Source organism: Gopherus evgoodei, unplaced genomic scaffold (genome assembly GCF_007399415.2).
Source record: "Gopherus evgoodei ecotype Sinaloan lineage unplaced genomic scaffold, rGopEvg1_v1.p scaffold_86_arrow_ctg1, whole genome shotgun sequence".
NCBI classification, from domain to species: Eukaryota; Metazoa; Chordata; order Testudines; family Testudinidae; genus Gopherus; species Gopherus evgoodei.
Window position 1 is genome coordinate 234,395 of NW_022060107.1, and position 24,322 is coordinate 258,716.

General features: G+C 63.4%; 2 protein-coding genes across 2 annotated transcripts; one reads left to right on the top strand and one right to left on the bottom strand.

The window, feature by feature from the left end:
* Nucleotides 1-216: 216 nt before the first annotated feature.
* Nucleotides 217-7,717, top strand: GRK1 (G protein-coupled receptor kinase 1). The gene is made up of 7 exons (XM_030548131.1): nt 217-915; nt 1,736-1,863; nt 3,332-3,489; nt 3,679-3,762; nt 4,773-4,897; nt 5,234-5,435; nt 7,263-7,717. Exons 1-7 carry the CDS (start codon nt 217-219, stop codon nt 7,556-7,558), a joined length of 1,692 nt encoding a protein of 563 aa, XP_030403991.1. The 3' UTR covers nt 7,559-7,717.
* A 5,037-nt stretch (nt 7,718-12,754) lies between these two features.
* SHBG (sex hormone binding globulin) lies at nt 12,755-24,074 on the bottom strand. Its single transcript, XM_030548112.1, has 8 exons — nt 23,991-24,074; nt 19,376-19,491; nt 18,312-18,501; nt 16,040-16,201; nt 15,047-15,245; nt 14,103-14,248; nt 13,136-13,355; nt 12,755-12,932 (listed from the first exon to the last, which is right to left on the bottom strand). Exons 1-8 carry the CDS (start codon nt 24,072-24,074, stop codon nt 12,763-12,765), a joined length of 1,287 nt encoding a protein of 428 aa, XP_030403972.1. The 3' UTR covers nt 12,755-12,762.
* Nucleotides 24,075-24,322: the final 248 nt, after the last annotated feature.

Genomic DNA, 24,322 nt, shown 5'->3' on the forward strand with positions numbered 1-24,322 from the left:
GCGGGGAGACCCTCTGGATATGGGAGCAGAGATGGATCGGGCTGTCCAGATGTGCGGGAGAGCTGGGACCCTGCAGAGGCCACCTCTCCAGATGCCTGAGCTGAGGGGGGTGGGACCTGTGGCCAACTGGGAAGACGGCCCAGATGTGCCCAGATGTGCAGCTTCCCCCCCTCACGCTCCCGGCTTCCCCCGCCCCCCAGGCGCCCCGCCACCGCCATGGACATCGGCGGCCTGGAGACGGTGGTGGCCAACTCGGCCTACGTCTCGGCCCGGGGCAGCACGGACGCCGGCGCCGCCTCGGTCTCGCGGGACCGGAAGATGCGGGCCAGGCTCCAGCTGCCCCACATCACCCGGTGCGAGCACCTGCGGGGCCGGCCGGACCTGGATTTCCCCACCGTCTGCCTCCGGCAGCCCATCGGGAAGCGGCTCTTCCAGCAGTTCCTGGAGGAGCAGGAGACCTTCGCGCCGGCCGGTGGCCTCTGGAAGAGCGTGGAGGCCTACGCCGCGGCCGAGGAGAGCGACCGGCCCCGGGCGGCCCAGGAGACCGTCAACCGCTTCTTCGACTCGGCCGCCGAGACCTTCTGCGCCTTCCTGGAGGAGGCGGCCGTGGCGAGGGTCAAGGAGGACGCCCGGCACGGGCGGGCGGACCTCTTCCAGGAGGCCGAGGGGCAGCTCCTCCGGCACCTGGAGGCCCGGGCCTGGCCCGGGTTCAAGGAGACCTTGTTCTTCTCCCGCTCTCTCCAGTTCAAGTGGCTGGAGGGGCAGAGCGTGAGCGAGGAGTGGTTCCTGGACTTCCGCGTGCTGGGCAAGGGCGGGTTCGGGGAGGTGTGCGCCTGCCAGATGAGGGCCACCGGCAAGATGTACGCCAACAAGAAGCTCAACAAGAAACGGCTCAAGAAACGCAATGGATACGAGGCAAGGGCGGGGGGGTGGGGGGGCAGGACTCCTGGGTTCTCTCCCCGGCTCTGGGAGGGGAGTGGGGGCCGGTGGGGGGGATCCGTGCCCCTCCCTTTATATCAGCGACATCAGAACAATTTTGTTTCTAAGGGGCAGGGTTTGGGGCTCAGTCTGGGATGGCATTTGGGGGCGCAGGGTTGAGGACCGGTGGGCGGGAGCTTTGGGGGTTCTGAGTTTGGGGGTGACTGTTTGGGGGGGTTGGGGGTGGGAGATGCAGGGGAGGGGATGGGGGAAGGTGCAGGCTGTGTGAGGCGGGGTGTGAATGATTGTGTGTGTGTGTGCGTGCAAGAGAGAGAGCTCCCCGCTTAGCAGGCCAGTGGAAGCCCTGGGATTAGACTCATCCCTACACACACACACACACACACACACACACACACACACACACACACACACACACACACACACAGAGCCCCCCCACACACACATACACAAAGCCACACACAGCTTCCCACACACACACAGAGCCTCTTTCTCTCTCTCTCACACACACATACACAGACACACACACACAAAGCCACACAGTTTGACATACATGGGGCTAGAATCACACACACTCCCAGCACAATCTCACACACACAGACCCACATGCACAAGGTGTCACACACACACCCTTCACCTCACACGCACGCACGCACACACACACACACACAGCCTGACTCACACAGACACACTCCCCCCACAATCTCACACACACAAACAGACCCACTCGTGTGTCCTATGCCCTGCACTGCGGGTGGCCGGGGGACGAGCTGACCCGCCCCTCCGCGCTCCCCGCCAGGCGGCCATCGTGGAGAAGCGGATCCTGGCCAAGGTGCACAGCCGGTTCATCGTCACGCTGGCCTACGCCTTCCAGACCAAGCTGGACCTGTGTCTGGTCATGACCCTCATGAACGGCGGCGACCTCAGGTGAGGGGGGCGGGGCGTGGGGGGGCCCTCTGTGCCCCACTCTGCGTGGGGGCTGTAACATGGGGCTTGGGACAATCGCCCCCTCCTCCCTCTCCATCCATCCGACTGTCCCCCAAGGCTCCCTGGCAGGACTACATCTCCCATGATGCACCCTGGCCAGGTGTTCCTGGGGATCGTGCGGTGCATCAAGGGAGTTGTGGGTCAATCACATTAGGTCCTTGTTCTCCTTTACCCGCCAGGTCCTCGATACAGACTACATCTCCCATGATGCACTGCAATGCCCTGCCCTGGCCTGTGATGCATCATGGGAGATGTAGTCCAGCACTGATGCCCCGGTCATACAAGAGAAGGGGGTTCGAGGCACCTTAACTACCACTCCCATGAGCCACCGAGGCAGCGTTTTCAAAATATTTGTGGTTCCTTTTTGGGGACTGGGGGGAAGTTTTGGGTCTTTGGACAAAAAACAGCCGCAGAAGTCCTGTGTCACCCGTCTCACACCTCACACCCACGTACCCCGTCCCCATTACAGGCCCTGGGCCCAGGCACCTCTGTGCCCCATGAGGGTGCAGGGTCCCCTGAGCGCAGCTCCCATGTCCTGGTCACACGCCCCCATCCTCGGGCTCCACCTATCCCCCACCCCTGGGATCCTCTGTGTCACCTCCCCCTCTTCCCGCCCCAGGTACCATGTCTCCATGCCACCACCACCCCCTCCGCCCGCCCCAGGTACTGCATCTCCACCTCACCTCCCCTTCTGCCCGCCCCGGGTACCACATTTCCAGTGTCACCTCCTCCTCCGCTGTCTCCAGGTACCACGTATCCATGTCACCTCCCCCTCCGCCCGCCCCAGGTACCACGTCTCCGCGTCACCTCCCCTTCCACCCACCCCAGGTACCACGTCTCCATGTCTCCTCCCCCTCCGCCTGTCCCACGTACCACGTTTCCCTGTCACCTCCCCCTCCGCCTGCCCCAGGTACTGTGTGTCTGTGTCACCTCCCCCTCCGCCCGCCCCAGGTACCGCGTCTCCATGTCTCCTCCCCCTCCGCCTCCCCCAGGTACCACGTTTCCCTGTCACCTCCCCCTCCGCCCGTCCCAGGTACCGTGTTTCCAGTGTCACCTCCACCTCCACCCATCCCGGATACCGCGTTTCCGCATCACCTCCCCTTCCACCCGCCTTGGGTACCGCGTCTCCGCGTCACCTCCCCCTCCACCCACCCCAGGTACCGTGTTTCCAGTGTCACCTCCACCTCCTCCCACCCCAGGTACCATGTCTCCCTGTCACCTCCCCCTCCGCCCATCCCGGGTACCGTGTCTCTGCGTCATCTCCCCCTCCGCCCGCCCTGGGTACCACGTCTTCACGTCACCTCTCTCTCCGCCCATCCTGGGTACCGGGTCTCCGCATCATCTTCCCCCCCTCCGGCCCCCAGGTCCCGTGTCTCTGTCTCACCGTCCTGCCCCCTCCGGCCCCCAGGTACCACGTCTACAATGTGGACGAGAAAAACCCGGGTTTCCCGGAGCCTCGGGCCGTTTTCTACACGGCCCAGATCATCTGCGGCCTGGAGCATCTGCACCAGAACCGCATCATCTACCGGGACCTCAAGCCGGAGAACGTGCTGCTGGACGACGCGGGTGAGGGGGGAGCAGGGGCAGCCTGCTGGGGGGGGGGTTAAAGGCCTGAGGGCGGGGGGGGCAGGTGGGGCTGGGGGGGGCAGTGAGGGGAATGGTGGAGGTGAGGGGCTGGGACCGAGGAGGGTCTCCTGGGGAGCGGGGGGGGGGGTCCTGTCCCGGCCTGTCTGACCCCGGTTCTGGTCTCCCCAGGGCACGTCCGGCTGTCGGACCTGGGGCTGGCGGTGGAGCTGCCGGAGGGGAAGGACAAGACCAAGGGGTATGCGGGGACCCCAGGTGAGCCTGGGGGGTGGGGGGTGTGGCTCCCTCAAAAGGGGGGTCCCTCTGCCCCTATCACCTTGGGGGGCTCCCTCTGTTCCTCCCCTCCAGGGTCCCCCAACCCAGATCCCCCTCCCCTCCCGGCCCCCAGTCCCCCCCAGCCCCCTCCCCTCCCATCCTCCAATCTCCAGCCCCCCCATCCCCCTCCAGGGTCCCCCATCCCAGATCCCTCCTCACCTCCCAGCCCCCAACCCTCCAACACAACCCCCCAGCCCAGCCCCCTCTCCTCCCATCCCATCCTCCAATCTCCAGCCCCCCCAGCCCCCAACACAGCTCCCCCAGCCCCCTCTCTTCCCATCCCATCCTCCAATCTCCAGCCCCCCCAGCCCCCCAACACAGCTCCCCAGCTCCCTCTCCTCCCTTCCCATCCCCTACCCCTCCAGCCCTGCCCCCATCCCAGATCCCCCCTCACCTCCCAGCCCCCAACCCTCCAACACAACCCCCCAGCCCAGCCCTCTCTCCTCCCATCCCATCCTCCAATCTCCAGCCCTCCCAGCCCTATCTCATCCCCCGCCCCTCCAGCCCTGCCCCCCATCCTAGCTCCCCCCTCACCTCCCAGCCCCCCAACCCAGCCCCCTCTCCTCCCATCCCATCCTCCAATCTCCAGCTCCCCGCAGCCCCTCTCCAGGGTCCCCCATCCCAGATCGCCCCTCACCTCCCGGCCCCCAGCCCTCCAACACAACCCCCCAACCCAGCCCCCTCTCCTCCCATCCCATCCTCCAATCTCCAGCCCCCCCAGCCCCCCAACACAGCTCCCCCAGCCCCCTCTCCTCCCTTCCCATCCCCTACCCCTCCAGCCCTGCCCCCCATCCCAGATCCCCCCTCACCTCGCAACCCCCCAACCCAGCCCCCTCTCCAGGGTCCCCCATCCTAGATCCCCCCTCGCCTCCCAGCCTCCACCCCTGTCCCCCATGTCCAGCCCAACCCAGCCCCCATGCTAGGGTCCCTCACCCCATCTTTCCCCCCAGGGTTCATGGCCCCCGAGCTGCTGAAAAACGAGGAATACGACTGGAGTGTGGATTACTTCACCCTGGGGGTGACCCTCTACGAGATGATTGAAGCCAAGGGCCCCTTTCGCTGCCGGGGGGAGAAGGTAAATGGGGACCTCCCCCACCATGGGGACCCCCTGCTACCCCCCAAGGGGACCCCAGGCCCCTCCCCAAGCCAGGGCTGAGGGGGGTCCCCCAAATCATCCCCTCTAGACAAGGCCCAAGGGGTGTGTTGGATCCACCCCCTCAGCACCCCCAACCCAGCACCAGGGGTCCCCCAACCCATGGGGATGGGGGCTGGAGGAGAGGGGGCTGGAGGAGGGAGATGGGATCCTGAGGGCTGGAACGGGGACGGGGCTGATTGGGGGCCTGTCAGGGAGTGGGGGGCCTTGGGAAGGGGGCACCCCCCCATCCGTCCCTCCGCCCGCCCGCCCGCGCAGGTGGAGAACAAGGAGGTGACCCGGCGCATCCTGCACGACCCGGTGAAATACTCGGAGAAGTTCAGCGCCGCCTGCCGGGCCGCCTGCGAGGGACTCATGGCCAAGGACCCCGCCGGCCGCCTGGGCTTCCGGGACAACCAGTGCGCCCAGCTCAAGGGCCATCCCCTCTTCCAGAAGGTGAACTGGGGCCGGCTGGAGGCAGGTAACACCCCCCCCACCCATCTCCCCTGGAGCTCCTCCCAGGTCCCCTCAAAGTTCCCCCCAAGTCCCACCAGCCCCCAGGATGAGGGGTCCCCTCAACCCATCACCCCAGCTCCTCCATTGTTCAGACAATGGGTCCCCCTGACCCATCCCCCTAGAGCGCCCCCATCCTTCAGGGCTGAGAGATCCCCCCCAGGCCCCTTCCAACTGCTAGAATGAGGGGTACCCCTTACCCATCCTGAACCCCCCCCGATTTGGGATGAGGAATCCCCCCAACCCATCCCCAGGGCTGAGGTGGCTGTGGGGTTGTGTTGTGTGTGCCATGATTGTGGTGGGGTGGTGCCTATGGTGATTGTGGTGGGGAACTGGGCAGCGTTGTCTGCAAGGTTGGGTTGTGGTACTGGGCGGTGGTGTCCGTAGGGTTGGGTTGTGCGTGCGGTGGTTACGGTGGGGTTGTGCGTGCAGTGGAGAACTGGGCGGGTGGTGTCCGTAGGGTTGGGTTGTGCGTGCGGTGGTTTGTGGGGTTGTGCGTGCAGTGGTTGCGGTGGGGAACGGGGCGGTGTTGTCCCTGGCGTTGGGATGTGCGTGCAGCAATTGTGGTGGGAAACGGGGCGGTTTTTCCCCGGGGTTGGGTTGTGTGTGCGGTGGTTGCGGTAGGGAATTGGGTGGGTGGTGTCTGTAGGGTTGGGTTATGCGTGCGGTGGGGAATGAGGCGGTGTTGTCCCTGGCATTGGGTTGTGCATGCGGTTGTTGCGGTGGGGCTGTGTGTGCAGTGGTGGCAGTGGGGAATGGGGCAGTGTTGTCCCCGGGGTTGGGTTGTACGTGCAGTGGTTGCAGTGGTGCTATGCGTGCGGTGGTTGCAGTGGGGAACGGGACGATGTTGTCCCTGGTGTTGGGTTGCATGTGCGGTGGTTGCAGTGGGGTTGTATGTGCAGTGGCTGCGGTGGGGAATGGGGCGATGTTGTCCCCGGTGTTGGGTTGTGCATGCGGTGGTTGTGGTGGGGAACGAGGCGGGGTTGTCCCCAGGGTTGGGTTGTATGTGCGGTGGTTGCAGTGGGGCTGTTCATGTGGTGGTTGCGGTGGGGCTGTGCGTGCGGTGGTTGTGGTGGGGAACAGGACGGTGTTGTCCCTGGTGTTGGGTTGTGCGTGCGGTGGTTGCAGTGGGGCTGTACATGGGGTGCTTGCGGTGGGGAACAGGGCAGTGGTGTCCCCGGGTTGGGTTGTGCTTGCAGTGGAGAACGGGGCAGTGTTTTCCCTGGGGTTGGGTTGTGCGTGCGGTGGTTCTGGTGGAGAACAGGGCAGTGTTGTCCCTGGGATTGGGTTGTGCGTGCAGCGACTGTGGTGGGAAACGGGGCAGTGTTTTCCCCGGGGTTGGGTTGTGCATGCGGTGGTTGTGGTGGGGAATGGGGCAGTGGTGTCCCTGGTGTTGGGTTGTGTGTGCAGCGATTGTAGTGGGAAACGGGGCGGTGTTTTCCCCGGGGTTGGGTTGTGCGTGCGGTGGTTGCAGTAGGGCTGTGCATGGGGTGGTTGTGGCAGGGAATGCGGCAGTGGTGTCCCCAGGTTCAGTTGTGCGTGCAGCGATTGTAGTGGGAAATGGGGCGGTGTTTTCCACGGGGTTGGGTTGTGCGTGCGGCGGTTGCAGTGGAGAACGGGGCAGTCTTGTCCCCGGGGTTGGGTTGTGCGTGCGGTGGTTGCGGTGGAGAATGGGGCGGTCTTGTCCCCCGTGTTGGGCTGTGTACTCCGGGTCGCGTTCTGCATTGGGGCTGTCACCCCACACCCTGCCACCGCCCCAGCCCGGTTTCCATGCGCCCCCCGCTCTGCCCCCCAGGTCTGGTGGAGCCGCCCTTCGTGCCCGACCCCAAGACGGTCTACGCCAAGGACATCAGCGAGGTGGGCGCCTTCTCCACGGTGAAGGGCGTGGTGCTGGACGAGCAGGACAGGGCTTTCTACGACGACTTCTCCTCCGGCAACATCCCCATCCCCTGGCAGGAGGAGATGGTGGAGACCGGCGTCTTCGGGGAACTGAACGTGTGGGGGGCCAAGGGCACCGTCCCCAGGGACCTCGACCCCAACGCGTCCGCCGACAGCGTCAGCAGCAAATCAGGGACGTGCTTCCTGCTGTGAAGGGGGTGGGGGGTGGGAACACACTTCCTCCCTCCTTTATGTCTCCCCCCCCACCAGAGACTTGGCTCTTCCTGCTCCCAGCCCACTCGGGACTTGGTGACCCCTACAGCCATCGTCTCACGGCTCCATGAGATGAGGAGAGAACCCAGGAGTCCTGGTTCCCAGCCCCCCCTGCTCTAACCCACCAGCCCCCACTGCCCTTCCAGAGCGAGGGAGAGAACCCAGGAGTCCTGGCTCCCAGCCCCCCCTGCTCTAACCCACCAGCCCCCACTGCCCTCCCAGCGCCGGGGAGAGAACCCAGGAGTCCTGGCTCCCAGCCCCCCTGCTCTAACCCACCAGCCCCCACTCCCCTCCCAGAGCTGGGGAGAGAACCCAGGAGTCCTGGCTCCCAGCCCCCCTGCTCTGACCCACCAACCCCCACTCCCCTCCCAGAGCTGGGGAGAGAACCCAGGAGTCCTGCTTCCCAGCCCCCCCTGCTCTAACCCACCAGCCCCCACTCCCCTCCCAGCGCCGGGGAGAGAACCCAGGAGTCCTGGCTCCCAGCCCCCCTGCTCTAACCCACCAGCCCCCACTCCCCTCCCAGAGCTGGGGAGAGAACCCAGGAGTCCTGGCTCCCAGCCCCCCTGCTCTGACCCACCAACCCCCACTCCCCTCCCAGAGCTGGGGAGAGAACCCAGGAGTCCTGGCTCCCAGCCCCCCTGCTCTGACCCACCAGCCCCCACTCCTCTCCCAGGACCAGGGAGAGAACCCAGGAGTCCTGGCTCCCAGCCCCACTGCTCTAACCCACCAGCCCCCGCTCCCCTCCCAGAGCCAGGGAGAGAAGCCAGGAGTCCTGGCTCCCAGGCCTCCCGGTCTGACTCACCAGCCCCCACTCCCCTCCCAGAGCCGGGGAGAGAACCCAGGAGTCCTGGCTTCTAGCCTCACCCCCTACTCTAATCCTCCAGACCCCACTCCCCTCCCCCAGCTCTGTTAAGGGAATGGGGGTTGGGAGCCAGGACTCCTGGGTTCTCTCCCCGGCTCTGGGAGGGGAGTGGGGGCTGGTGGTTAGAGCAGGGGGGCTGGGAGCCAGGACTCCTGGGTTCTCTCCCCAGCTCTGGGAGGGGAGCCGGGGCTGGTGGGTTAAAGCAGGGGGGGCTGGGAGCCAGGACTCCTGGGTTCTCTCCCCAGCTTGGTGTTTAGAGCAGGGGGAGGTGGGAATCCGGACTCCTGGGTTCCATTCCTGGGGTGGGGACTTCGGGGAAAAATTATAACCCTTGCTAATAATCAGCGTAACATTTCAATAGCGTTTTACCCCCATTAAGTAACTCCCTTTCCCATCCCCCACTGCCAGGATGCTCCCCAATTTCACACACTGCTCGGGGGGGGGGCAAGGAAGGAGGCCCCGGGGGGCTTATGGTCCATCAGGGAGGGGGTTGGAACCCAGGCGTCCTGGCCTGTCACCTCTAGGTCGGCCCGTCCTGTCTCTGGACCGGAGGGGTGGGGGTGGGGTTGATTCAAAGCCCCTTCCATAGTTACCTAGAGCCGGTCATTGGGGCCCGGCCCGTGGCCCACCATCCGGTTTGGTGCACGTTCTCCCGCCATTCGGCAGGAGCCGTGGTAGCCTTGTCGTGAGCCGTTTAGTAGCCAATTTTGTATATAAATTGGGTTGTGGTCGCTGTGTAGCCTGTGTCTGGGTGTTAGCCCCGGGCATCCCTGGGGTGGGGGGCACCTGTGCTGTGTGTGGTGGCCGAGTGTAGACACAGGGAACACACCCAGCAGGGCTTCAAGCTCACACCAACGGCGGTCACGGGGGTCCAGTCTCCTAAGACACCCCTTACAATCGGTCACAGATGCACGTTCACAGCCGGACAGACAATCTCTTAGTCACATGGCCAGCTACAGTCATTCAGAGATACAACCACAGCCACACAATCTCTCTCCCTCTCTCTCTCACACACACACACACTCCAGTTGTAGGTGTACAGTCACAGTTGCACACACATCTACAGTCATTCGGTCATAAGCTCTTAACTACACCTCCCTACACATCATTACAGTCAGTCACAATTACAGTCACAACCGGCACAGTCGCCTAGTCTCTCTCTTATGGTACAGTCTCACAGTCATAGTCTCTTCATCACCCCGCCAAGCTACAGTCATTCACAGTTACAGCCGTCAAGTCTTAGTCACACGGACAGCTACAGTCGTTCAGAGACGCACAATATCAGCCGTGCAGACGCTTAATCTCATGCACAACTCCAGTCATGCATCACACCATCATAGTTATGCACCCCTCCCACAACTACAGCCATTCGCAATTACACTGTGTCGGTTGTGCGTGGCTGCGCAGGCAAGAGATTACGGTGGAGTCACTGCAGTTGTGTGAGAGATTTGGAGACGGTGGCTGAGCTTGTGTATCTATGAATGACTGTAGCTGTGTGTGTGACTAACGCTTGATGGATGTAACTGCGAATGACAGCAGTTTAGGGTGTCATTAAAGAGATTATGGGAGACCGTATGAAAGAGCCATGGAGACGGTACTGTTTGTGACTGTAATCATGAAGGGCTGTAGTTGTGGGCGGTGTAGTTAAGAGCCCATGACTGTGTGACTAAGACTGTACAGCTACAGTGTGTGTGTGTGTGTGAGAGAGACTGTGAGATTGTACGGCTGTATCTGTGCATGACTGTTGGTGGGTGTGTGGTTATGAGACTGTATGGCTCTGGGTGTGTGTGTGTGAGACTATGAGATTGTACGGCTGTATCTGTGCATGACTGTTGGTGGGTGTGTGGTTATGAGACTGTATGGCCCTGGGTGTGTGTAATTAAGAAACTGCAGCCATCCACAATTACACAGTCACACACACCAGTCAGTCACACTTAGTCACAGCTTTACAATCTCTTAGCTACACACACGAACTACTCCAATCAGCAAAGAAAGGAAGATAGCTACCTTGGTGCAGCCCGGAGTTGTTCGGCTCACTACAGGCGGTCTGGGTGACATACTCCAGTCCGTGCTAGACAGGAGGACCAGACTTGAGGTCTCAAGCTCCTTTCTGGCCCGAACATTGATCAACTCTATGACTACACCGCCACGCACAGTCGTCGAGCCTTTGGATTACACCCGTGCAAACTACAGTCATTCATCACTACACAGGTTCAGGGGTGTGCATAGAGCCGAGTCTTCACAGGCTGTACATGGAGAAAAACGTATGCGCCCACACACACAGATACACCATATCAGACAGTCACCCGCAGTCACAGTGACCTCGACAAAACACATGGAGCATGACAAAAATTAGCCCCTCGGACACACGCACACAGTCAGACTCGTGCTCACAATGACAGTCACACAACCACTTGGGATGAGCTTGACACACACACACACACACACACGGTCATACAGTCACTGTTGCACACTCACAGTGGAAGACACAGATGCCCAGAAACAAACCCCCCACATGGGCGACGGTCGCACAGTCTTGCACAAGCGCAGCTCGCATTCCTGCACGAGCACAATCACACAAAACACCCGCCCTCGCTGCTGCAAAACCAGTCACGGTGCTACAAACCAATCCCACGTACAAGCGCAGCCTCTCACAACCACTGTCACAACTAATCAACCACAGCCAATCTCAGCTGCTCACAATCACCCTGGCATGCACAGCTGCACAGACACGGCAACGCAGAGACCGTCCCAACCACGCAACAGCTCCCAAACATGACCCGACACTGTCGCAAGTACTCATAATTACACAGCCCTACACTGTCACAACCGCCTCACCACCACCCCAGTGTCAGCAGGGCACCAGCACAGCCACACACCTCCTCCTCCAGAGCCGGACACCACCACCGACACAGGCCCACACCGTCACAACCACTCCCAGGCCCGGCCCTGCACCGTCACAGCTGCACCTCGGCATGACGGACATCGCCACCGACCCACAACCACTCCCAGCCGATCACAGGCGGACACCATCACAACTGCACCTCGGCATGATGGACATCGCCATCGACCCACAACCACTCCCAGCCAATCACAGGCAGACACCATCACAGCTGCACCTCGACATGACAGACACCACCACCGACCCACAACCACTCCCAGCCGGTCACAGGCGGACACCATCACAGCTGCACCTCGGCATGACGGACATCGCCACCGACCCACAACCACTCCCAGCCGATCACAGGCGGACACCATCACAGCTGCACCTCGGCACGACAGACACCACCACCGACCCACAACCACTCCCAGCCGGTCACAGGCGGACACTGTCACAGCTGCACCTCGGCACAACAGACACCACCACCGACCCACAACCACTCCCAGCTGGTCACAGGTGGACACCGTCACAGCTACTCCAAGTCACAGCCCGACACTGGTCACGGACAACCGCTCCCAGATACATCACGGTGGCACCCCCAGTCACAGCCTGTCACAGAGTGTGGAGGAGTCAGCGCCCTGCACCCCCCCCCCCAATTCCTGTGATTCACCCTGACTCTCAGCCAGTAACACAGAAGGTTTATTAGCCGACAGGAACACAGTCCAACACAGAGCTTGTAGGTACAGAGAACAGGACCCCCTCAGTCAGGTCCATCTTGGGGGGGTGGGGAGTCCAGACCCTGGTGTTGGGCCTGCCTCAGTTTCCCCAGCCAGCTCCAAACTGAAACTCCCCCCAGCCCCTCCTCTGGCCTTTGTCTAGGGGCCACCTGGTCTCTTTGTTCTCCAACACCTTTAGTTGGCACCTTGCAGGGGAGGGGCCCAGGCCATCAGTGGCCAGGAGACAGGGCGTCGGCCATTCTCTGTGCAGACACCATCACACGGGCCCTGTCGGGCTCTGCACCTATCACAACCCCTTATCCCACCACCCAGATACTTAAGAACTGCATAGGGGAAACTGAGGCACCCACACAGTATTCAGAGAAAACATTAAGAACATTCCCACTTCATCACACAGCCGCACACTCGCTCCCAGCCACAGCCCCCCCCAGCCACAACCTGCCCCCCAGTCACAGCCCCACACCAGCACAGCTGCATACTCGTTCCCAGCCACAGCACCCCCACAGTTATAGCCCCACATCAGCCAGCCACACGCTCACTCCCAGCCACAACCTCCCCCCCACCCCCAATAACAGCCCCACACCAGCATATGGCATCACCGCCCCTACCCCCCCCAGCCACACACACCCTCCCACCACTGGTGGTGGTGTCCGTCACCCCCGGCTCATCTCCCCCCTCTCGCCCTCTCATGGCTGCCGGGGCAGCTGTGGGCCCATATGGTGTTGCTCCTGAACAGGGCTGAGTCCAGGTCCAGCTGGTGGCCTTGCACCCGGATCCCCTGCAGGCAGCCCCGAAAGGTCCCCCACTCCTGAGGGCTGGGGGTCTCACCCCCCTCTGCAAGGGAGATATCATGTCAGAAGGTGCGGAGAGAGGGGACCCCCTGGCCCGCCACCACCACCCACACAGCCACCCTTTCTTGGGGAAGGGTCTCACATCAAGGCCGCCCCAGCTAAGCTGGGATGGGGGCACAGTCAAGGCCGTCCCGGGTGTAGGGGAAGCAGTCAAACAGTACCCAGGGCTGGGGGGGGGGAATGTACCTGGCAGCCCGCCAATGAAGAGCCGCCCCTCCTGGCCCAGCCAGGCCTCCTGCAGCCACTGGAAGTCGGAGGGCTGCCCGGGCAGGGCCTCCCCGTGGTCACCCAGCTGCAGGGCCAGCTGGGTGTGGGAGACCTGCAGGCGCAGGGGGGCATCCAGGCAGGGCCCCTCTGGCAGAGGCAGCCGCAGCTGGGTCCGGTTACCCAGGCACACCACCAGGGCCTACGGGAGAGGGAGAGGGAGGCTCAGGGGGAGATGGAGACAGGTCCCCCGCCCCCAGCTCCCAAAACCTGCCCCCAGGCTACACACGAGTGTCGATCCCCCCCCATTGGTGCCCCCGGTGAGCAGATCCCTGGCACAACACACCCCCAGCGACCAGATCTGTGGCACCGTCCCCCCAATGAGCAAATCCCCCCAGCACTATGCCCCCCGGTGAGCAAATCCCTGTCACCACATCCTCCTGGAGAGAGGATCCCTGGCAGTGAGCAAATGCCCCCTGGTGAGCAGATCCCCCACACTGCACACACCCCCAGTGCGCAGATCTCCAGCCCCTCCCCCTGGTGAATGGATCCCTGGTACCATGCCCTCCCCAGCGACCAGATCTGTGGCACCATCCCCCCGGTGAGCAAATCTCCCCAGCACAATGCCCCCTGGTGAGCGGATCCCCTGCACTGCAACCCCCCCCATGAGCAGATCCCCAGCCCCTCCCCCTGGTGAACAGATCCCTGGCACCATGCCCCCTGGTGAGCGGATCCCCTGCACTGCAACCCCCCCCATGAGCAGATCCCCAGCCCCTCCCCCTGGTGAACAGATCCCTGGCACCATGCCCCCTGGTGAGCGGATCCCCTGCACTGCAACCCCCCCCCCATGAGCAGATCCCCAGCCCCTCCCCCTGGTGAACAGATCCCTGGCACCACGCCCCCTGGTGAGCGGATTCCCCCCACACCATCACCCCCCCTTGGGACTCACCGTGGGCTGCAGGGCCAGGCTCAGTGCCAGGCTCCCGTCTGGGGCCCCCACAGCCAACACCAGCCCCGTCTGCTGGGGGGCCTGGAGCCCCAGCTCCACCTCCAGCCCCCAGCTCCCGTTGGGGGGCGCAGCACCGCCAGCCAGGTCTGGGGGGGCAAACACCAGGGGCAGGTTAACCGGGGGGGCTGGACCCTCCCCCAGCAGATGCTGCCGTGGAGGGGAGTTGGGGAGAAGGAGGTAGTGGGTGGGGTCACTGTTGAGGGGGCTGGAGGAGGGGGGATTCCTGTGGAGGGGCTGGGGTCACGGTTGGGAAGCATGGGGAGGGAGGCCGGGGACTGTCACCATAGAGGGGCTGGGGGGTCACTCCAGGGGGTGCTGGGCAGAGGGGGGTGGTATGGGGGGGTCACCACAGGGAGAGGGGACCAGACAGAGAGGCAGGAGGGGGGCCCCATGGGGGGATGGTGCTGGGTGAAGGGGGGCAGGATGGAGGGATCGCCATGCAGGGAGAGGGCTGGCGAGGGGGGCAGGGTGGAGGGGTCCCCATGGGGGCAGGTGCTGGGCAGGGGGGTGGGATGGGGGTCCCCATGGGAGGAGGGGGCAGGCCGGGGGGCAGGGTAGAGGGGTCCCCACTGGAGAAGGGGGTAGGCCGGGGGGCAGGGTGAAGGGATCCCCATGAGAGGAGGGGACAGGACGGAGGGGTCCCCATGGAGGAAGTTGCTGGGCAGGGGGCGGGATGGGGGGGTCCCCACGGGAGAAGGGAGTAGGCCGGGGGGCAGGGTGGAGGGATCCCCATAAGAGGAGGGGGCAGGCCGGGGGGCAAAGTGGAGGGGTCCCCATGGAGGAAGTTGCTGGGCAGGGGGAGGGATGTGGGGTCCCCACAGGAGAAGGGGCAGGCCGGGGGATCCCCGTGGCAGCTGACGCTGTGGCAGGAAGGAAGGCAGGGCCAGGCCGCCCGGACGCCGGGGTCCCCGGGTACCTGCCGGGCGGAAGCTGGCCAGCCCCCCCCCCGGGGAAGAAGCTGCCGGGCCGCAGGGCGCTGAAGCAGGGCTTGGCCTTCGCCTGCATGGGGGTGCCCTCCCACCAGGTCGTGCTCTGGTTCAGCCAGATCCAGCGCCGCAGGCAGCCGTCCATGGGCGTCTTCATCTGCAACGCCAGGCGGGGGCTGAGAGAGCTGGGCCCCCCCAAACCACAGCTCCCAGCCCCCACCCCAGCTCCCCTCCCAGAGCCGGGGAGAGAACCCAGGAGTCCGGGCTCCCAGCCCCCCCTGCTCTAACCCACCAGCCCCCGCTCCCCTCCCAGAGCCGGGGAGAGAACCCAGGAGTCCTGGCTCCCAGCCCCCGCTGCTCTAACCACCAGCCCCCACTCCCCTCCCAGAGCCGGGGAGAGAACCCAGGAGTCCTGGCTCCCAGCCCCCGCTGCTCTAACCACCAGCCCCCACTCCCCTCCCAGAGCCGGGCAGAGAACCCAGGAGTCCTGGCTCCCAGCCCCCCTGCTCTAACCCACCAGCCCCCGCTCCCCTCCCAGAGCCGGGGAGAGAACCCAGGAGTCCTGGCTCCCAGCCCCCCCTGCTCTAACCCACCAGCCCCCACTCCCCTCCCAGAGCCGGGGAGAGAACCCAGGAGTCCTGGCTCCCAGCCCCCCCTGCTCTCACCCAGCAGCCCCCACTCCCCTCCCAGAGCTGGGGAGAGAACCCAGGAGTCCTGGCTCCCAGCCCTTCTGCTCTGACCCACCAGCCCCCACTCCCCTCCCAGAGCTGGGGAGAGAACCCAGGAGTCCTGGCTCCCAGCCCCCCTGCTCTAACCCACCAGCCCCCACTCCCCTCCCAGAGCTGGGGAGAGAACCCAGGAGTCCTGGCTCCCAGCCCTTCTGCTCTGACCCACCAGCCCCCACTCCCCTCCCAGAGCCGGGGAGAGAACCCAGGAGTCCTGGCTCCTCACCGGGGCCAGCAGGTACGAGGGCGGGAGCAGCAGCCCCCCCATGGCGAGGCGCATCTTGGATGCCTGGCGCTGGATGATGGGGTACGAGACGTGGCCCAGGGTCAGCAGCTCGTCGCCATCCACCTCCAGCCGCACAGTGTCCCCCTCATTCATCACCACCATCTGGGGGGGACCGGGAGAGCACTTGGCTACTGTGGCTGAACAGGGCCCCAAACCCCACCCCTCCACCCCAGGGGGACTCCCAAATTTACCCCAGCCCCCCTCCAGCCACTGCATCCCCAGGGTCCCCCAAAACCCATCCAACCCCCCTCTGCCCTGAGAGAACCCCCCAAACCCACCCAACTCCCTGTCCATCTGCCCTCACAGCCAAGGTCCCCCATAATCCACCCGCCCCTCCTCCTCTCTGAGAGAACCCCCCAAAACCCACCCAACCCCCTGTCCATCTGCCCTCACAGACAAGGTCCCCCATAATCCACCCGGCCCCCCCTCCTCTCTGAGAGAACCTCCCCAAACCCACCCAACCCCCCTCTGCCCTGAGAGAACCCCCAAAGCCACCCAACCCCCTGTCCATCTGCCCTCACAGCCAAGGTCCCCCATAATCCACCCGGCCCCCCTCCTCTCTGAGAGAATCCCCCCAAACCCCCCAACCCCCCTCTGCCCTGAGAGAACCCCCCAAACCCACCCAACCCCCTGTCCATCTGCCCTCACAGCCAAGGTCCCCCATAATCCACCCGCCCCTCCTCCTCTCTGAGAGAACCCCCCAAAACCCACCCAACCCCCTGTCCATCTGCCCTCACAGACAAGGTCCCCCATAATCCACCCGGCCCCCCTCCTCTCTGAGAGAACCTCCCCAAACCCACCCAACCCCCCTCTGCCCTGAGAGAACCCCCAAAGCCACCCAACCCCCTGTCCATCTGCCCTCACAGCCAAGGTCCCCCATAATCCACCCGGCCCCCCTCCTCTCTGAGAGAATCCCCCCAAACCCCCCAACCCCCTGTCCATCTGCCCTCACAGCCAAGGTCCCCCATAATCCACCCGGCCCCCCTCCTCTCTGAGAGAACCCCCCCAAACCCGCCAACCCCCCTCTGCCCTGAGAGAACCCCCCAAACCCACCCAACCCCCTGTCCATCTGCCCTCACAGCCAAGGTCCCCCATAATCCACCCGGCCCCCCTCCTCTCTGAGGGAACCCCCCCAAACCCAGCCAACTCCCCTCTGCCCTGAGAGAACCCCCCAAACCCACCCAACCCCCTGCCCATCTGCCCTCACAGCCAAGGTCCCCCATAATCCACCCGGCCCCCCTCATCTCTGAGAGAACCTCCCCAAACCCGCCAACCCCCCTCTGCCCTGAGAGAACCCCCAAACCCACCCAACCCCCTGTCCATCTGCCCTCACAGCCAAGGTCCCCCATAATCCACCCGGCCCCCCTCCTCTCTGAGAGAACCCCCCCAACCCCCCTTAGCCCTGAGAGAACCCCCCCAAACCCACTCAACCCCCTATCCATCTGCCCTCACAGCCAAGGTCCCCCATAATCCACCCGGCCCCCCTCCTCCCTGAGAGAACCCCCCCAAACCCAGCCAACCCCCCTCTGCCCTGAGAGAACCCCCAAACCCACCCAACCCCCTGCCCATCTGCCCTCACAGCCAAGGTCCCCCATAATCCACCCGGCCCCCCTCATCTCTGAGAGAACCCCCCCAAACCCGCCAACCCCCCTCTGCCCTGAGAGAACCCCCAAACCCACCCAACCCCCTGTCCATCTGCCCTCACAGCCAAGGTCCCCCATAATCCACCCGGCCCCCCTCCTCTCTGAGAGAACCCCCCCAGCCCCCCTTAGCCCTTAGAGAACCCCCCCAAACCCACTCAACCCCCTATCCATCTGCCCTCACAGCCAAGGTCCCCCATAATCCACCCGGCCCCCCTCCTCTCTGAGAGAACCCCCCCAAACCCACGGTCCATCTGCCCTCAGGCCCAGGATTCCCCCACAAACCTACCCAGCTCCCTTCCCCCCTGAGAGAACCCCCCAAAACCCACCCATCCACCCTCCAGCTGCCCCCACCCCTTGGGTCCCCCCCAAGCCACACAGCTACCCCCACTCCAAGGGCCCCCCTAAAACACACCCACATCCCAGTTCCCGCTTCCCCAAGGGGACCCCCCCAAACCTTCCCCCTCCTCCTGGGTATCCCCACCCCAATTGCCCCCCCCCAATGCACCCAGCCCCCCTCTCCAGCCCCAGCACCCCTACCCCTCACAGGAGCCCCCCGAGTCCCCCCATACTCGGTGCCACTGTCCGTCGTCCAGCCGCTGCCCGCCTCGCACGCTGATGTTCGTCACGACATTGCTGATCTGCATCTCCGCTTTCCCCCGCCGCAGCCCCAGGACGAACCAGTCGCTGTGGTCCCCCATGTCCCCGAAAAAGATCACCCCCTCGGGGTCCAGCGTGCGGAAGTCGAAGGAGGAGGCGGCGCTGGGGAGAGCGGGGCCCACACCGTACAAAGGGAACCCAGGCGTCCTGGCTCCCAGCCCCCCTGCTCTAACCACCAGCCCCCACTGCCCTCCCAGAGCCAGGGAGAGAACCCAGGAGTCCTGGCTCCCAGCCCCCACTGCTCTGACCCACCAGCCCCCACTGCCCTCCCAGAGCCAGGGAGAGAACCCAGGCGTCCTGGCTCCCAGCCCCCCCTGCTCTAACCACCAGCCCCCACTCCCTTCCCAGAGCCGGGGAGAGAACCCAGGAGTCCTGGCTCCCAGCCCCCCCGCTCTAACCACCAGCCCCCACTCCCTTCCCAGAGCCGGGGAGAGAACCCAGGCGTCCTGGCTCCCAGGCCCCCCTGCTCTAACCACCAGCCCCTACACCCCTCCCAGAGCCGGGGAGAGAACCCAGGCGTCCTGGCTCCCAGCCCCCCCTGTTCTACCCCACCAGTCCCCGTTCCCCTCCCAGAGCCCGGGAGAGAACCCAAGAGTCCTGGCTCCCAGCCCCCCTGCTCTAACCACCAGCCTCCACTCCCCTCCCAGAACCGGGGGGAGAACCCAGGAGTCCTGGCTCCCAGTCCCTCACTGCTCTGACCCACCAGCCCCCACTCGCTTCCCAGAGCTGGGGAGAGAACCCAGGAGTCCTGGCTCCCAGCCCCTCCTGCTCTAACCCACCAGTCCCCGTTCCCCTCCCAGAGCCCGGGAGAGAACCCAGGAGTCCTGGCTCCCAGCCCCCCCTGCTCTAACCACCAGCCCCCACTCCCTTCCTAGAGCCGGGGAAAGAACCCAGGAGAACCCAGCCCCCACCCCCCTCACCCTAACCCGCTAGCCCCCACAAGGAAGTCCCCCCCACGCCTCCCCCGGGATTGTACCTGGTCACTTTGCTCAGGTCGATGAAGATGGTGGCTGCTGGGGTGGCGTCCCCCCAGTGCTGGCCGATATTCAGGGCCCCCTCCTCACCTGGGAGGACCTGGAAGCAATGACCATCCTGGAGGAGGGGACGGCAGATAAGCAGTGGGTTACTCGTAGGGCCCTATGCAGCCCCTTCGCTGGCCATTGGGTGGCGCTGCTGAGGCGCAGGGGGCAGATGCACCCTGGGCGTTACCCAGAGGGGTCTGGTTGCCAGCAGTTCCGCAGGCTAAAACCGGGGGAGGATCCGCTCCCTTTAAATCGCCGTGTTACCCCAGCTGGCCACCAGGTGTCAGCACTGCTCCATGATAGGAAAGACACACTGTGGGGATTGGGGGCTGGGAGCCAGGACTCCTGGGTTCTTTCCCCGACTCTGGGAAGGGAGCAGGGGCGGTGGGTCAGAGCAGGGGGGGCTGGGAGCCAGGACTCCTGGGTTCTCTCCCCGACTCTGGGGAGCAGGGGCGGTGGGTCAGAGCAGGGGGGGCTGGGAGCCAGGACTCCTGGGTTCTCTCCCCGGCTCTGGGAAGGGAGTGGGGGCTGGTGGTTAGAGCAGGGGGGGCTGAGAGCCAGGACTCCTGGGTTCTCTCCCCAGCTCTGGGAGGGGAGTGGGGGCTGGTGGTTAGAGCAGGGGGGGCTGAGAGCCAGGACTCCTGGGTTCTCTCCCCGGCTCTGGGAAGGGGCAGGGGCTGGTGGTTGGAGCAGGGGGTGTTGGGAGCCAGGACTCCTGGGTTCTGTGCCCCGCTCCATGAGAGGAGGGGGGAGTCTCTCTTTTGCACTGGCTCCTGCCTCTCAGCGCCAGCCTCGGATTATAGGGGGAGAAAGCGGGGGTTTGCTAGCAGAAGACCCACAACGTCCAGCCGCCTGTTATCAGCTGGGTTACTGGGGCAGCCCACCCATCACAAAAAGCATGTCTAGGGCTGCTTTCACCCCCTGGCTCCCCCAACACTGGAGCAACCCAGCCTCAGTTTCCCCTTTGAGCCAACCACCTTGTAGCCCTCTGGCTGACAGTCCCTCGCTATGGCTCCAGCCAGCTCGTTAATCATCTGTCCCCACTCAGGGCGACGACGAAGCCAGTGGGTTAGGAGGGAAGGGCCTTTTGGAGGGGTCCTTTGCTTTCCGGGCTTTCATCGCAGGGTGTGTTGTGAAGCGTGAGATCACAGGTGGTCTGCAGCGAACCAGCCTGGAGCCAGGCAGGGAGTGCTGTGCCCACCTCCCTTCGGAGCAGCCTGTTTTGTCTCTTCCTGTTTTATGGATTTTGGGGTGTTATTGGCCGCACTGGGCCAGGCCACTGGTCCATCTAGGCCAATGTCCTGTCTTGGCAGTGGCCAATGCCAGGTGCCCCAGAGGGAATGAACAGAACCGGGAATCACCAAGTGACCCAGCTCCTGTTGCCCATTTCCAGCGTCTGGCAAATGGAGGCTGGGGACACCCTCCCTGCCCAGCCTGGCTAATAGCCATTGCTAGACCCATCCTCCATGAACTTATCTAGGTCTTTTTTTTAACCCTCTTACGGTCTTGGCCTTCACAGCATCCAGTGGCGAGGCGTTCCCCAGGTCGACTGTGCTTTGTGTGAAGAAATACGTCCTTTGGTTTGTTTTAAACCTGCTGCCTATTCATTTCATAGGGTGACCCCTAGTTCTTGTGTTGGGAGAAGGAATAAAAAACACTTCCTCCTTGCCTCTTTCCACACTGGTCACGATTTTATAGCCCTCTCTCATATCCCTCCCTTTCCCAAGCTGAAAAGTTCTCGTCTTATTAATCTCTCCTCGTACGGCAGCCGTTCCAGACCCCAAAATCATTCTGTTGTCCGGTTCTGAACCTTTTCCGATTCCAATCGATCCTTTTCGAGAGGGGGCGACCACATCTGCACGCAGGCTTCAAGTATTCAGTCTGTTCCTACAGCCCTGATGAACTGCAGATCGGCTCGCTGCCCCAGATGTTCTTAGCAACAGCTGGATCCGAAAGCCCTGGGGCTCGTCCCCCAGGTAAACTGAGATACGGGAAAAGTCCCCCCAAGGAATTAGCGCAACAGAGACACGGAAACCAGGAGTGAGACGAGGGGGCAGTTGCGTGAAAGCTACAACCGAATTATGGGGAGTTAACTTTGGGGCGCGGAGAAGGGGGAGTTGCTATCAGCTCACCAGGATTCTCCATCGGTGACCTGGGTGCTTTTCGGAGAGATCTGCTCTGGGAATTATTTCGGGGCAGGTCTCTGGCCCGGGTGCCACGGAGCGGGCAGCTTTTGCAATATTTTTTTGACGAAGCCTAGCCCTGCCTCAGTTTCCCCTTTAGGCTTTCTGGGGCTGCTCCATGGGGTAGGGGGAAACAGGGTGAAGTCTGCGCTCGGGGTGTGTTGCTGAGTGGTCTGAGATTGAAGGGGTCACGGACAAGGACCGGCCCAGGCAGAGCCATATCAGTGGAAAATTGGGGGGCGGGCTGGATGATCACCATGGTACAAGCCACCCCTCTTCCGGGACACAGCCCAGGAACCTCTCCAGCACAGGGACCCTGCGGGAAGCCGCCACACCCAGTTTTCCTCGTGATTCCTTGCTCCTTCCTACCACTGCCTCTGTAGTAGGTTGTTTCCCAGACTTGCAGCCCCTGCCCCCCCGGCTACCCGTCCCCCGCTGCAGCTCCCTGTCAACCCACTCACAGCTGGGGGGCCTGTACGCCTCGTGCGATGGCACGCTTCTGCCAGCGTGCAAACTCACCGGCCAGGGGGACGAGCCATCGGCTATAACCACCCCAGAGCCTCTGTAGGTCCGGGATGGGTTGGAGAGGAAGGTTTGCCCGGTGGTCAGAGCGCTGGGTTGTGGGTTCGACTCCTGGCTCCGCCACAAACCACAGACCCTTGGATAAGTCGCCCCGTGCCTCAGTTTCCCCACCTTGCCCTACCTCCTGGGAGTGGGGGCTGTGAGAAGACATGCAGGAAAGAGACCACAATGATGGGCACCCTGTACATGCCACAGACAAGAGGATACCCTTGAGTCTAGAGGCACATTAGGCATCGTCGGTCTGTATGTAACCCAACACTAACACCGGATGACCGGCAGAGAGCCAACGTGCCGCTGGTTTCTTTGTTTTTTTAAAAAAGGCTCCAGACGTGATCCCGGCAATTCCAGGCCGGCCAGTCTAACACCAGTGCCAGGCACACGGGTTGAAACTCAAGAACCGAATGATCAGACACAGCGACAAAGACGATGAGTCGGGGCAGAGTCAAGCTGGTTTTGGTCAAGGAAAATCACGCCTCGCCAATCTACTAGAATTCTGTGAGGGGGGTCGACAAGCCTGTGGACCAAGGGGGAACCGGGGGATCTAGCGTACTTAGATTTTCAGAAAGCCTGTGATAAGGTCCCTCAGCGAAGGCTCTTAAGCAAAGTCAGTTGCCGTGGGATAAGAGGGAAGGTTTGCTCAGGGCTCGGTAACCGGTTAAAAGACAGGAAAAGAAAGGATCCAAATAAATGGCCGGTTTTCAGAGCGGAGAGAGGTAACTAGTGGTGTCCGTACTGGGCCCGGTCCTACCGAACGGATCCCCCTGGAAAAAGGGGCAATCAGCGAGGTGGCAACGTCTGCAGATGACACCAAACGACCCCAGATCGTGAAGTCCCAGGCGGACAGCGCAGAGCTCTCACAAAAAACTGGCAACGCAAGGGCTGCGTGGAAGTCAATGTGGATCCACGCCCCCGAATTCACCCCGTGACCCGACGTCACCACCTCAGCGGAGGCCGTCGGTCGCTCCGAACCCGCCGAACGCAGCCGTTGACCCCCCGACCGTGGCCCACGCGTAGCAGTGGGAGGAAAAAGCTGCTTTGACCCCTCGGTGTTCGAATGAAACCAGCCCAGACGCCGTTTCTTACCTTTGACACCGATTTTCTTGTTCTCGTGCCCTGGGTTTTGTTAGGATAATAGTTTATGTTTAACGCGGTGCTGCAGGGTCCGTGCCTTTTTTTCGGTTTGTTTGTTCGGTTTTTGGGTCTCTAAGGCTGATCTCGGTGCCGGTGGAGGGGTGCGGGGCTGCCCGGTCCGTAACTCGGGTGTCCGTAACTCTGCTGGAATACGCGGTGGGTTTCAAACGGCCAGCCCGGGCGCCGGCGACGTGCGGAACTCCTCGCCGGAGGGACGTCGGGATGCCGAAAAGCACGGGATGAGGTCCCAGAGGATCGCTCCCCCCTTGGAGGTTTTTAAGGCCCGGCTTGACAAAGCCCTGGCTGGGATGATTCAGTTGGGGGTTGGTCCTGCTTGGAGTCGACCTAATGTCTGAAGCAGTTGACCTGCTCTCCCCTGATTTCTTCCTCCCGACTGGGCCCAGCTTCCCAGACCCAGCTCCTTCCTACCCTGTGGGTTTATCCGCCCTGTCACCAGGGGCACCAGAAACCCCCCCAGCTCAGGGCTAGCCAGACCTTTCGCTTCCCACATGGAATCGTCCCCTTGTTTTCCCCAAAGGGAAACTGAGGCAGGGCACGACTAGAGGGAGCAGAGACGGGGGGGTGGGGGTTACACCCTTTTGCCACCATGCCAATGAGCTCTGAGACCAGTGGATCAGCCTCCCTCCCCGCCCGCCCCCCATGCCAGCCTCACCTTGGCCAAGTCCCCGTGGGTTATCGGCTGGTACAGCAGGGCCCCTACAGACAGCAGGACCAGGAGCCCGGCTGGGAAGCCCATGGTGCCCGGAGAAGGGATCCAGCCGAGGGCCGCCCGCTCCGAGCCCTTTTGCCCAGCCGGCCGATCTGTGGGGCGGGTAAACAGGGGCTGACGCCAGTGGGTTGGCGTCAAAGCCAGCTCAAGGGTCAGGGCTGCCCGGCCGGGGGGAAAAGATGAGAGGGCGTTCGCCCCTGACCGCGGAGGCGGGCGTCAGATCACGTCCTGGTTGGTTGGAGCGATTGAGGGGTGGGAAACTGAGGCACGGGGGG

Excerpts from the sequence above, each read along its gene's own strand:
- GRK1 (XM_030548131.1), top strand. The coding sequence starts at position 217 with ATGGACATCGGCGGCCTGGAGACGGTGGTGGCCAACTCGGCCTACGTC. Across the intron at positions 916-1,735 it reads AGAAACGCAATGGATACGAG|GCGGCCATCGTGGAGAAGCG; the intron begins GCAAGGGCGGGG and ends GCTCCCCGCCAG. Across the intron at positions 3,490-3,678 it reads CGTGCTGCTGGACGACGCGG|GGCACGTCCGGCTGTCGGAC; the intron begins GTGAGGGGGGAG and ends TGGTCTCCCCAG.
- SHBG (XM_030548112.1), bottom strand. The coding sequence starts at position 24,074 with ATGGGCTTCCCAGCCGGGCTCCTGGTCCTGCTGTCTGTAGGGGCCCTG. Across the intron at positions 16,202-18,311 it reads ACGACGGACAGTGGCACCGA|ATGGTGGTGATGAATGAGGG; the intron begins GTATGGGGGGAC and ends GGTCCCCCCCAG. Across the intron at positions 12,933-13,135 it reads CTTCATTGGCGGGCTGCCAG|AGGGGGGTGAGACCCCCAGC; the intron begins GTACATTCCCCC and ends TCTCCCTTGCAG.